A 14,084-nucleotide genomic window follows, 5' to 3' on the forward strand; every position below is an offset into this window, starting at 1 on the left:
GAGTACAACTTCAACTTCCATTCACTTGACTGCAAAGGGACAACAATAATAATGTATCAAATTGACCGGTGGGTCAGATTAGCAGACAGCATAAAAACTGGCACATTTACCTCGTAAATAAAAAGCAACATGATGCCACTATGCCTTGCGTACATGAATTCTATTCTTTAAAAGAAAGCGGGCACCAGATAGGAGCGGACTGCTTTTTCGGCTCCCATTTAGTTGCACAGCTTGTGCCAGTTTATTTACTTACTTAAGAGGAACATATGTAAAGGTGGCAAAATGTACTGCTCGTTATGTCAAATGTACTGCATGCCATTCTGTTGCTGTGTGGTTGCAGCTGTGTGAACTAAAAGTGATAGGGACATGAGTTATCAATCAACATGCCCCTGCCCCCATCCTCCTCCATGCTGTGTCACGTGCAGGCGTCTTCTGAGGCCCCCTGAAATACCCCACTGTTTAAGCACCATGACCAGACGATGTATCAAATGTGCAAAACGTATTACATTATGCAAAATTTGGGGGAAACTTAAGCTCCGCCTTTAGGAGTATGATGCAACAGCGTTAATGGGTTTGGTTCCTCTTTCACAATCACAACCATTGCGTGAAAGACCACACAGCACACATATTATAAAGTGGTGTCTGTGTGGCCTAGCAGTAATGTGTCTTAGCATGCATCCCAAGGGTCAGGGATTCAACTCCCAATTCTATTCCAGAGAGCGAGTCATTCGACCAGCCACGCTTCGTACCGCCACGTGTCATTTTTACCTCTCCGAGTATGCTTTCACTCACACAGCGTGAAGACGAACACAGACAAGAGAAGAGACAGCACAAAGCGCTGACTTCAACAACAGCTTTTGCTGCGCACAGCGTATACATAACAGTACAGCACACATGTGCAGCAACGAAAAGGAAACGCGAAAAGTCGCGCTAAGACTGGCAGCGGCACCGAATTGCACAAGCACACACCCTTCATCAGCACAAGAAAGCAAACACAAAGCTACAACCTAAAAAGCAAGATACCAGGATGCAAACAACAAAGCCACAACTGTCCAAAACTTCTAAGTTGGATTCCTAAGAAACGACGTTCTTTTTCACTCAAAACACCGATAGTGTGCTGACATAGTCGTCTGCTTTTTCCGCGATTTCACCAGCCTCAGCTACCTCTCTGGCTGATTTGTTGACATACTTAGAAGTATTTCGGTCCTTCCCAAAAAGAAACCACGTCACTGTTCGCAGTCATGGCAGTGTATGTCGAGATGACGAGATACCTTGATGATGTTGTTTATATGTCCCATGAGCCTCTCGTTGATACATTTGCACGTTTGGCTGAAGTAGGCTTGGCCATTGGGCAAAGGTATCAAGTAGACCTGGAGTAGCATGCTAGGCTAACAACCAGGCAGACCTCTCCTGGACACAGTAAAGTCTCTTCTCCTCCTCCTAGACCATGTTTTTTCCCCTTTCTACGCTGCCTAACAGTGCAGTCATTGCTCACAGTGACGGTGGAACTCACTTTTTTGCACAGTTTAGATAGTTTCTCTGGTGCAGAAAGAACCTCAAGTACACCTGCTCTTTTTCATATTTTTTTTCGACTGTGGCCAAGGCGAGCATGTAAGGTATTACCGTCACATTTTCTCTCCGATCTGTGTCAGCTTCACTGTTGTTTGACACCACACACCACATTCTTGCTTCCTCTGATCATGCTCTCACCAACAGATGACAGCGTAAATGGGTAGCCAGAACTGCTCAACCGAGTCACCTGGCTAGAGAACCCAGTTGACTTTCACATGACTTCGCGAGAGCACTGCAAAAGCAAGACTTTACAATTGCTCGTTTAACTAGTTTTGAGTGGGCTGAACGGGTTTGTTTCCTCGCGGTTCATAAGCCCAACATACATGGTCAGCACAAAACATAAATACCCTTCAGTGGTGTCCTTTCTTCGTTGTGTCCCGTTGTTTTATTGCGCTGTTCAAATATGAATAAATACCCTGGCCAAGAAATCTGATGTTGTTCACCTCAACTTCATTCATCAAGGTTAGTGGTTGAAGGCATTCTGAAAACACTGAGAAGATAATGAACATATCTGCCTGATCGGACAGATCTTGTGCGTTGGTTATAATGAGAAAATCATCTACATACTGGATATTGCTTGCAACACTCGACCCTTCACTTCTGCGTTTCAGTTCTCAGTCCTGCTCCGCCAGAAAAATGTCCCCCAAAACGGGAGCAATGCAAGAGCCACTGCATGTGTACTCTGCATGCAGCAGTAAACATTGTTGAAGTCAGCGCTTTGTGGTGTCTCCCATCTTGTCCGTGTTCGTCTTGGCGCTGTGTGAACAAAAGCATGCAGTACCAACTACTTCCCCAGCAACTGATTTTAAGCAAACTCTCAAAGTACTATCGATGAGTCGCAGAACAAAAATGTGGCAAGAGGCAAAACAAAGCGCAGGAGTTTGCCAGTTGCAGCAGAGATCTGTCACAACGGAACAGGCCTGTGTTCACTCTGGTTGTATGGCGAACTGCTTTTTAGGTGTGGACTTAGCCTGCACAGGCATGCTAGCTTTGGCAGCATTGACTGTGTGGAGTTGTACTAGGGAAGATAAATACGTTTCTCCTCTGCTTAATCATGGCTGACCGTTCAAACCCGCCGACCCCACCCCGTGGCTGCGAGCGCTACCGTATGCACGCTGACCATGGCGGGAAACACAGGAACGGCACTCTGGCTGACACAAGCAAGGCATTTATTGCTGCAATAACTGTAATGGCAACTAGCAACAAAATACTCTACAGAACCGATGTCGTCTGATATACCAGCAAGGTTACAAGTGAACATTCGTCCATGCTAGTGCATGGGAGAAGCCCTAAGGCTGGATGGGACGAGCTAGCAGGAAAAAGGTTCCCACGAGGCCTCACCTTGCTGGTGAGGAAGAGCTATCCCCCACGCGCCTTCCCTTGTTAGTTAAGGTAACTAGAAAGGGCACTGCAGAGAAGCAAACCAAAAGGGATGAAGTGGGGTGAGCCCACATAACTGCTGTGTATGAAACTGTGGAACAACAGAGGCAGAGAAGCTGATTGTTCAAGTCATCTTCCTCCTTCGTTCGTCCAAGTCTCACCCTGTCAGAACAGCACCAGGAAATGTGCTCCAGGTCTGCAAACATGTCCGGCTCGTGGATCATCTTCTTCACCAGCAGCCTGCTCTGGCAGTCCCTGCACAATGGCGTGGGAAGTCTCATGAGGTTCCCCCACAGCGGGGTGTCACAAGCAAGGCTGCAAAAGTGAAAGAATGGGGGGTGCCACCCTTTCTCACCATCAGAAATGGCACCTTTTAACTGCTGGGCCACCATGTTTCGACAGGCGCTCAGTGGTACTGCACTTGATAAAATTGCCCGGTGTTGATTGTTTCATTTATTAAACATCCATTACTAATTACTAGTGTCCATTACTCATTATTTACTGCTCATCTTGGAGCTCAAGTATTGTGTCACCATGCAATGTGAGCCTCTGGCTGCCTGTGCCACACACAAGCACTTTTGGTGCTTGAGTGACACAAGATTTTACTCCCAACATGAAGCTCAAAATAAACTGAGTTACTATCGCTACTAACTACAATGTAGCCGTGTTCCTGCTGCACCCTCACAGGATCAGAACTTTATATGTCATACTTGAGTGACAATAACAAAAAAGTGCCAGCTGATTTGCGCAGTTAGCCCAAATGTGAATTATATGCACTAGCACTGTGTGGCCATTGTTTTGCATTGTTTGTCTTGGTTTTGCATTATTTCTCGTGGTTATGCTTTGTCATTAATGATATTTCTATGTGCTTAATGCGGTACTCTATCAAGTGTGTTCTGTGTATTGAAGCACTGTAGAGACATGACACAGTGTTTATTACAGTCATTCTATGCATGCATATCAGTCACGGCTACACTTAACAAGAGACTACAAAGACCGTCTTGTGATCAGTAAAGCAGTTAGACACACATGAAACGCTGAAAGCAATCGAAGCAACTTTTCCACTGCGCAGTAACCATATTCTGGGGTGTAGCCAGACGCAAATTGCAAATGGCAGCCTATAAACCAGGCGTTTCAGGGAAGCCTGCCACTAATTCTTAAATACAGAGCTTTCAAGGTCAACAGAACCAGTTAGTATCATAGTAATACCAGTGTTGCTGGACGTCACAAAACAGGCAAATCATGTTAATTAGCAAAGTGATTAATTAAACTCTACCAACAACAACCTGATTAGCAACCTTTAGCCGGCCGTTAGCAATAGCCGTACCAGTTTTTAAAATTGCAATTGGCAATCACGAAAACGTGACTATCACCACCAATGTGGCTCTGAACCATTTCTCGTGCGATTAGGAAATTGCGCACCTGTGGAGAGTGCAAAGCAACGTCAAAGAAATTGTGACTCTCCACGACGCATGTGCCATGTGACATTCTCTGCCGAGCCTGTGCTGTTCCCTGCTCCTCGCCACTCCGCCGCGTCAGTGCGGGCGAGTAGTGTGCACCAAGAGTGAGACAGTTACTGCATCATTTTTTCAGTAAGAGAATGTCAAGTGGCATGTGTGCCACGAGGTGTCGTGATTTCATGGACGTCGCTTAGCGCTCCCCGCAGGTGCATGGTTTTCAAATGGTGCGAGAAATGGCTTAAATTTGATGGCCACAGCGGAGGCAACAATAGCGTTTTTGCTACTGCCAATTGCAATTTTAAAAACTGGTATAGCTATTACTAACTGCCTTCCTAATTGCAATCAGGTGTCTATTGGTAATAGTTAAAAAGTTAACAATTAGAATTAGTTAATCACTTTACTAAAGGGGCCATGACAGCCTATTTTCACGCATACCCGCTTATCGCCTTTAATTCCCAACAGGTTAAATTACAATTCCCCCAATTTTCAGTTGATTCTGTGCAGTAAATATTTTTAAAACAAATTTTTTTCGTTTCTTTTACGAACTGCTTGCTGGTCTGGCAAACTCTGATCGCTGACGTCACGAGCGCATACACGCGTCGTCTGCTGCGAGCTGTTGAGGTGCTTGCATGCGCACCATAGACAGCGGTCGCTTGAAAAGTTTTTTTCTTTTAGCATAGCGAACTAAAATGCATTTTCCGTGTTCTCTTTTGGGAAGCCTTCAACTTAATACGTGAGCTGAGTGACCCTTGGGAAAGTGGACTTGCTCATGGCGCCCGCTTTCAGATTGTTGAGGAAACAGAAATCGATGGACCCCTGCTTTATTATTTACGCTTAGAAGCATACTGTTCGTATGTTGTGAGTCTCTTTTGAGCAGTCAAATGCTCCCGTATGTGAAAAGCGGCACGTGCCGAGCATGCCTTCGGTGATGTGCGCCGTAAAAGCCGCGGTGTTTTGTAGGTAGCTAACAAGTTCTTGTCCGCTATTCATCGCTCGATAATTAAACTCAAATTATCAAAAGGTGCACTACAGTAACCTTGAGGCACGAAGAAGCAGAGAAAAGTGCCGAGTGCGACGACTTCCGCGCTGCATGTACGCGTTTGTAAGTCGAACATACATTTCCTTCGACTCTTAGAACCTTGTTGCAAGAACCAAGCCGCTTGCAAAACCCTACGTGACTCGAATGCTTTCACTGTCCGCACCGACGAATAGTCACCTCCGTCTAAATGAGTGCTTCGAAATAATAGCAGCATTCTGCTGTGCGTGCGCATTGTGCCCCAGGAGTGTGACGATTACGACAACTGCAGCCCCGCGCTGAGGTTGTTTACATGGCTGTGGGCAAACAGTACTGCTTGTTTGCGTGGCACAAAACGCCAGGTGGGTTATCCTTATCTTAAATATTACGTACTCTTGCTCACAAATTGCACTTTTACTCATTTACACACTATGATAACACTGCTATAAGCGCTGATCATGCTATATCGCCTGCTTGGGAAACGCTTCGTTTAGTATACCGGCGCTTTCCGCTAATTGTATCTGCTTTCTCTTATGTCACCAAAATTTAATTTAAATTGGCTTAGCTAAATATACGTTTGGACATCTTGAATTAATGAAAACAACCAGATTTCTTGACCACAGTCGACGCCGACGGCTGCTGCCGGCTGCCTTCAGCACATGCTGTGGAGACCGGGTCACATATATAGGCACTTCCCCCTTATTGTACTCGCGTCCTGCGATGTAGGCAGTCGTCGTTCTGAGGGCACTGTAGCCAAAACTACGCTCGACAGCTATTTGCAGGCGCTAAAACTTGCGAATTCGCTCTCCGCAATCGCCGAAATCGCACACACGAATCCTGCGCACTCGCTAGGCCTCGTCACGGAAGGGGCCGGTTGTCCACCGTCAACCGAAATTCAAGAATATGACAAGAGTTCCTCACTGATTAGTAACAAAGTGTGAAGATATGATATGTAGCCGCTTGTTTCACTTTTTTCGATACGGATGATGTACACAAGTGCAGTTTTTCCGGCCGTCGCCTCACCGGGCGTGAAGCTTTCGCTCGACCGCACAAGCCCAGGCGACGGCGGCGAGCGGCATTGTCGTGCGGCGTTTTCTGCCTGTGTCGCTTGCCTCTCCGATCGGTTCTAAGTGCAGGCACCGAATGAAAGCACATCTTCGCTGGTGCACGCGCATCGCGTATGTCGCCATGGCTAGCATGAGGTCCAATAAGTTTTAAAATTCTTAAGTTTATAGAATGCCATACGAACTAGTCCCCTACCACTCTCTTCTGGTTCCCAATAAGCTGACTCTAACATTACTATCATACGTGATTGTTGATCGTGCTGGCGTCGCCGTCGGTCTAGCGTGACAGACCAGTGCGTACCGATCAGGTTGCCGACCGTCGATTGCCGTTGCGTCAGCCTATAGTGTTACCGGACCCTACCTATACCGAAGAAAAACTGCGTTACTGTTATTATCGCTTTTGCGGTACCAGTCATTGATATACGGGGGACGACTGCTACTTCGATCACCCGCGAAAGTACAGGGGGGAATGAGACCTCGGTGTGCATATTGTAGCAACGAGAGCAGAGGACGTTGCTCCGTGCATGTGCTAGTGACGTCACGAGAGCTTTCAATATGGCAGTCGCTGCCGGTGAGAGGATTCTTCCGGTCTCAATTTCGATCGTATTTTTTGGAAAATACAGCGCGTCCAGGGCATCCAAATTTCGGAAATTGAATCATAAGCTCTTGCATTAGTTAGTGAAGCAGAAAACGGCAATATGAAGAACGACCATGTCATGGCCCCTTTAACAAGATTCATCTGTTTTTTGACGTCTGCCAACATTGGTATTACTGTACTGCAGAAAGCTTCTCTTTGCCCTAAAAATCTTATTTGGCAGACTTCCCTGAAGCACATGGTACAGTAGAATGCCGCTGTTACGGCCTTCACAAGACGGCAAAAAAAGAAAAAGCCATACAGCCAGGAAGTGCATGTCGTTCTCTGCCCCCACTCCCCCTCCCTCCTCTTCTTTACTTCTGGCAAGAGCAGCATTTGTGATCACTTGCATGCACAGAATGTCCTCAACGCCCTGCACTGGACAGCCATTGGTGGAAGGGAGGCAAGAGAAGTGAAGATGGAACATACAAATTGCATTTTTAAAGCTACAGGCGAATGGGAGTGCAAGAATGACAAGAAGCATGCCTGGGAGGCAACTCGCGTAACTGCACCTCGTACAGCACTGCCCATGCAATATCAGCTGAGGCGCAGTTCCGTTTCCGCCCCTTTTGTCATTCGCGCTCGCGGTGCAGCAGCGAATGAATTGCACCAACCACTACAACAAGATTCATGCCGCTGGTAAGTGTGCTCCGTGTTGGCACGGATACAACAGGTGCCAATGGTGTCTAGGATTCTGCTCTAGCCAGTCTGCTGTCGCCATTCCGCACACGTTAAACGTAGGCTGCCAAAATGCCACCGAATGGAGTAAAGCACTATCGCAACATAGCGTGCAGAAACGCTTCCACAGTTTCAACGTAAGAGCCGAGTCAGCATTGCAAGGAGTTCTATAGGAGCTTGGTCGGTGCTGGTTCAAGAAAACGTAACAGCCAGGAAAATGCAGCATCCAAGGATTCAACAGCGGGGTTCTACTGTATATATACACAAACCTAGGCAGGTTGCCCACTGGAGGATCAGAAGGACAAACGGATTTTTCTGTGAATGTGGGCTTGAGTGCTAACACACTAAAACTTCAAGCATAAGCACCATGTTGGCATGAGAGTCAGGTGGGCAGATGAGATTAGGAAGTGCACAGGGATGGGATAACATGGCCAGTGTTGAGTGCAGTGAGGATATGGGAGCAGAGGCCTCTGTCCCAGAGTGAGTGCAGTTAGGCCGATGATGATGACCAATGAGAGCACATTTTGTGAAGCCCTCTGCACAGTCAGAGAAAGGGCATTTTTTTCTAGTTACAGTCAAACCCATTTATAACCATACCGGCTATAATAATATATCGGATATAACAATGGTCAGTCCTGGCACCACCAGCTTTACCATGTGTTCTATGGTAGAATAAACCGCTTAGAGAAATGCTGTCACAGCACATTATCTGTTAATAACAATTAAATCTGTTCAGTGAGAGTCAACCTTGAAAGAAACAATAACATGGAGACCCTACAACTGCCCCAGCCAAACCACGCTTACAGTGCTCCACAGCGTGCGCATTTGGAGCCGACCGATGGACCTAGTTGGTGCAGAGATGCAGAGAAAGCGAGATAACCTGTGGCACGCACTCAAACAATCCGATTACATCGAGGATGCTTGCATGCCGCAGTGACGCAGGGAGGAGAAATGACGGATGTGCAACCAGGCAACCTTGCAACCAGGCAGAGAAGTAGGGAGCCTTGGTGGAGCAGTCCATTATTAACGTTTCTGAGGGGTGAGCCACTGGCAAAAAACAAGCTGGCGTGTTTTTTTCCCTTCTTTTTGCACTCTGTGCAACAGATAGCAGCAAGAGAGGTGAAAGCGGATGTGTTGTCCCATCTTCCCCTGTCCTTCATTAGCTTTGTGGATTGCACTTGCCCTAAGGGCAGGTGTTACTTTCTCAGGTGAGCTGCTGGGTTGCTGCACCGGCCATGAGTGCCATGTATACTCTCAATCAGTTGGTACGGTGCACGTGTCTTGACAGTGTGTTTTTTTTTTGTTTTCTGTTGCCATTCCCTCGGTTCTGTAAGCTGCTTGGATTTCCTGTGAAGAATTGCTTTTGGAAAGCAGGCGTGATGCCAGTGACGTGGAGGCATCACGTGCGAAGCTCCTGCCAGTGCAGTGATGACGGTGCTCTGGTCATTGGTGCACAGTGATGATTGTGGCGTGTTGAGTCAAAGAATCCTTTCATGCTGACAATGCAATCATGATAAACAAAGGCCTCAACGACGAGGCGATCATGGCAGCTGTCACCAACATGGACAACAACGAACAGGAACCTATGCAAGTTGTAAAAGCCTGTTAATTCAACCCTACATTAATTCAGAAATCCGGATAATTCAAACTGCCAGGCCAGCACTGTCGTGGCCAATGCCCATGTATATCTATGGCATCATATGCTTGCTAATTCGGACGCTACGGGTCTCGCACCGGTTAATTCGAACGGCTCCCGAAGGGAGGCTGCGTCCAGGTGTGACTGGTGTGGCAAGCGATCGTCCAAACAGCCTGGCACAAACCTGAGTTCTATGCTGCAGATTCACCCATGTACCTCAACATGCGTGCAACTGTAGACATGATGACAAATGTATGGCCACATCTCGAAGTCAGTCAGACTGCATAGTTTCGTTATCACTTTTCTGAGCTTCGGGCAAGCCAGCAGCAGCCAGTTAACTGAGCCCTGCTGCGCACTGTTTCGGGCAGTGATTGGTGCGATCGCATTCGTCCGCGTCGTTCTTTCTCCGGTTCTTCCAGCGCGCCGAAACTGCGTGCTCATCACTGTTCGCTGTTTGTGCAGTGAGGCCGCCTCACACGTGACGCAGCAGCGGTGGAGCTCTAGTACCGCTGCAACTGTATCAGCACCATGAAGGCTGCCGGGGAGGGCCTTACCACACCTGAGCAGTTCTGCTTCGACGCTCCCTTCAGTAGGCATGCAATAAAGCATTTGTGAAAATGAAAAATATTCATCGTCGCGCCGTTCTCATCTCAAAAGCAAGCAACCGTTGTCCAGTCTTTCACCAGGCAAATATAGCATGATGCAAGCGGTTCCTGTCATCTTTTCGGGATCATTTGATAATTTGAACATTTTTCCGGTCCCCTGAACTTGAACTTAAAAATAACCACCTTTTAGAGCATTAGAAGGATCAATCTTCTGCAGGCCTTTCCTATAATTAAATGCTTTAAAGTCTGTCATGTTTTCTTTTTATTGGCACAACCCTGTTATAACAATTATTGGTTACAACAATGGTATTTCCGTGGCACTTCAATATTGTTATAAGTGGGTTTGACTGTATTTGAAAAGTAATGCAATAAAAAGAACTCTCTTTCTGGGAACAGAAACGATTTTGCCAAACCTGCATGGAACACTCCTGTGGGGAGAAAACAGCCTTGATTCTGTTTTAGTCGCCAAGCAACTTGTGAGCGAACAAAAGTCTAAAGAGTGGGCTCACCAAACCAAGGCAGCCCCAGTGGTCAGAGTGTTCCTTTTAGTGCACACAGCACATTCCACCAGTTTTCACCCAAAGAAATCTCTCAGTGAAGCATGTGGCACACTCATTGTGCCTCTGAGCCTATGAAGTGACTGTTACTGTGTCACGACATTTGCATGCCTGAAATAATCATTAATGAAGCAGGTGTCCCAGCCCTATTAAACAATCTTAAAATTACTCATAGCTCAGATCATCTCGGGCTTAACAATATGATACTTAAGAATGCCCCACAAAGCATTTGCACTGCCTTGTCTTGTTTCTTCTTGCAACCATAATCAAACGAACTAGTTCCCAATGACTGGCAGATAGCCAAGGTAGTAATACCAATACTCAAATCAGGTAATCGTTCCTCCTCACTTAACTATCAACCCCATTTGCAAACCGCCATTTGTAAATTTCCAAATATAATAAGGAAGGGCATCAGGCAAGGAGACACGATCTCGCCAATGCTATTCACCGCCTATTTACAGGAGATATTCCGAGGCCTGAATTGGAAACAGTTGGTGTATCAGATATGGCTATCAAGCAAGCGGCCTGATAACGTGCCAACGCCCCTTCTTCCTTTCCCTTTCCCTCGCTGCGACTGCCTCGCTGCAGTCGCAGCTATAAATCTATGCGTAATAAAGGACCAGGCGTCTTTTCTGGCCTAGCTACTGATGTGTTGCGTCTCTGCATGAAGCGATCGATACATGGTGTCAGAAAAGGCCCGGTGTGCCCAGCTGGATTTTTCAAGCAGCCGAAGCAATGGACATCGTGAAACCGCCGGGACCGCTTCAGTTGACTGGGAATGTCAGAAGGAACTGGCTAATATTCAAGCAGAAGCTGCAACTGTTCCTGACAGCGACGTCGACCGCCACCCCAAGGTCAGCAGCGGTCAAAGCAGCGATCCTTCTAAGCGCTGCCGGCGACGAGGCACTGGACATCTACAACAACTTTAGCTACGCGAAAGATGAGTCCAAAGATGATTACGACATACTGCTCAAGAAATTTGAAACTTACTTCGATGAAAAAGAGAACGAAGTCTACGAGAGGCACGTATTTCGTATGCGGGTGCAAGGTGAGTCCGAGCCATTTGAGCCCTTTGCACGAGACCTCAGAACGCAAGCTAAGCTCTGCAATGTTGGTGGCCTTGAAGAATCCATGGTACGAGACCAGATTGTTTTCGGCACTAATAGTACCCTGCTCAGAGAAAAAATGCTACGAGATAAGAGTCTCACAATGCAGAAAGCAGAAGAGATGTGTAAGGCAGCGGAGATTGCCGCGCAGCAAAATGCTACCTGGTCCAAAGGCGACATCCACGTTGACTACGCCGTAAGAAACCAGCCTGGTAAAGAAAGGCGGATTCGATGCAAGCAGTGCAACCAGGCGCACGCGCCACGAAAATGTCCAGCTTACGGGAAGCGCTGCTACACTTGCAACAGAATGAATCATTTCTCATTGTGCTGCAGAAGTCGCCAAGTCAACCAAATACAGGAAGAGGTAGAAAGCGATGAAAACTTCCAAGTTTTGGACGTCAGCATATGTGGTGTCAACAGGCAAGCAGGGCTAGATTGGACAATGCAAGGCCAGATTTCCGGATGCGTCATCAGTTTCAAAGTTGACACGGGCTCCCAGGGAAACCTTCTTCCCCTCAGCATCTTACGACGCATCTGCAGTACAACGCCCCTGCGCAAGAGTACAGCGGTTCTTACTGCCTACAATGGCAGCGTTATCAAGCACAGGGGTGTCGCCACAGCATCACTGCTCCTGAACAAAGCCAAGCACGAGACGGATTTTTTTATTGTGAAAAAGGGCCGACAAGCAATCCTTGGCATTAACACGTGCCTGCAATTTAGCCTCATCCCAACAGTTGTCGATGCCGTTAACAAGCAAAATGGGCATGAAAGACCAGAGCAAACGGCCCCGCACCTTTTCAGTGGAACCGGCTGCGTCAAACGACACTACACGATGGTCCTGCGGCCCGGTGCGGTTCCAGTGGTACAACCAGCTAGGAGGGTACCCTTCTCACTAAGGGAACCACTACGTGAAGAGCTCAACCGCATGGAGAAGGCGTCTATCATCAAAAGGGTAGACGAGCCCACCGAATGGGTAAGTCCCTTGGTCATAGTTCGCAAAAAGAATGGAAGCCTCCGGGTGTGCATGGACTCAAGAGAAATTAACAAGCACATCATGCGTGAGCACTACCCTATGCCCGGACGTGAAGACATTGAGTGCGAATTGTCAGGGGTGCGACTGTTTTCCCGCCTTGACGCCAACTCCGGATTCCACCAGATACCGTTAGATGAAGCCACGTCGCGGATATGCACGTTTGCGACTCCGTTCGGCCGCTACCGATTCCTTCGGCTCCCTTTCGGTATTTCGTCTGCTAGTGAGGTCTTCCAGAAGACGCTCGCAGAGATCTTTGACGGCCTGCAAGGGGTTCATGTATATGTTGACGACGTGCTAATCTGTGGCAACAGCAAGCAGCAGCATGATGAGCGCTTGCGAGCAGCATTGAGAAGGGCAGATGAAGCTGGTCTTACGTTCGACCGTGAGAAGTGTGCCTTCTGTGTGAAGAAAATAACATTTCTTGGAGACGTCATCAGTGAACATGGCATACTGCCGAGTTCTGATCTAATTTCAAGCATTCAGGCTATGCCACACCCGAATGACAAAAATGCAGTACGCAGGATGCTTGGAGTCGTTAACTATTTCCGCAAGTACGTGTCTCGACTGGGCGATAAAACGTCCCTAGTTCGCAGCTTGGTGAAGGAGAATGTCGTTTTTGACTGGAGTTCAGCTCATGAGCGTGAGTGGAAAGAGGTCTGCGAAGTATTAACAACGCCTCCTGTGCTGGCCTTCTTCGACGCGAAGAAAGAAACCAAAATTTTGGCTGACGCATCCGGGCTAGGTTTGAAGACAATAGCGCCAGAGCATGCAAACCTCCTAGAGGGTGTGGACTGCTTAAAAAACAGTGCTTCTGACTGCGCTAGAGCACAGGGTGACAGAATGTTGTAGTGACCTTCTTTGGGCAGAACCGCCTTAAGCTGGCTCAAGCTGACAGGGAGACTGGTTTTGTTGTTCTGCCAGAGGATCTGTAAGATCAGAAGGCGCACGCGGCAATCAATAAGAACAGGTGGAAAAAAGTGCTGTCAGAGTTAAAACAAAATTCAGCAACTTCTGCAAGGATTTAAATTTAGATTCTCTCGCTAAAGATATAAAAAACTGCCGAGGTAATAGCCTAAATGCTTCCTTTACTGCCAAAACTCATAAACCCGATGTACCTTTCCGGACTATCGTGAGTGAAGAAGGTTCTTGGCAAAAGAACGTCAGTACTTTCTTGCGAAAGCAACTTAAATTACTACGGATGGACGATCCCTTCTTCACTAAAAATTCGACAGCTGTAGTTGAATACTTACAGAGTACCGAGGATATTGGTTTTGGTTTTTCCATAGACGTACAAGATTTGTTTTATTCGATTCCTCAAGACCAGCTCTTGGCGGCAGTAAAGGA

General features: G+C 47.2%; 1 protein-coding gene across 7 annotated transcripts in view; it reads right to left on the reverse strand.

Moving 5' to 3' along the window:
* Window positions 1-14,084, reverse strand: part of LOC144102076 (uncharacterized) — a 91,402-nt gene that overhangs the window by 21,805 nt on the left and 55,513 nt on the right. For all 7 annotated transcript variants that reach the window (XR_013308167.1, XM_077635356.1, XM_077635358.1 and 4 more), the window contains one exon: window positions 3,114-3,207. Coding sequence is in view for 6 of the 7 variants with exons in the window: in XM_077635356.1 (XP_077491482.1) it covers window positions 3,114-3,207 (94 nt within the window). In the remaining variant the exon portion in view is untranslated. The remainder of the gene's footprint in view (window positions 1-3,113; window positions 3,208-14,084) is intronic.

Source organism: Amblyomma americanum, chromosome 8 (assembly GCF_052857255.1).
Source record: "Amblyomma americanum isolate KBUSLIRL-KWMA chromosome 8, ASM5285725v1, whole genome shotgun sequence".
Classification (NCBI taxonomy): Eukaryota; Metazoa; Arthropoda; class Arachnida; order Ixodida; family Ixodidae; genus Amblyomma; species Amblyomma americanum.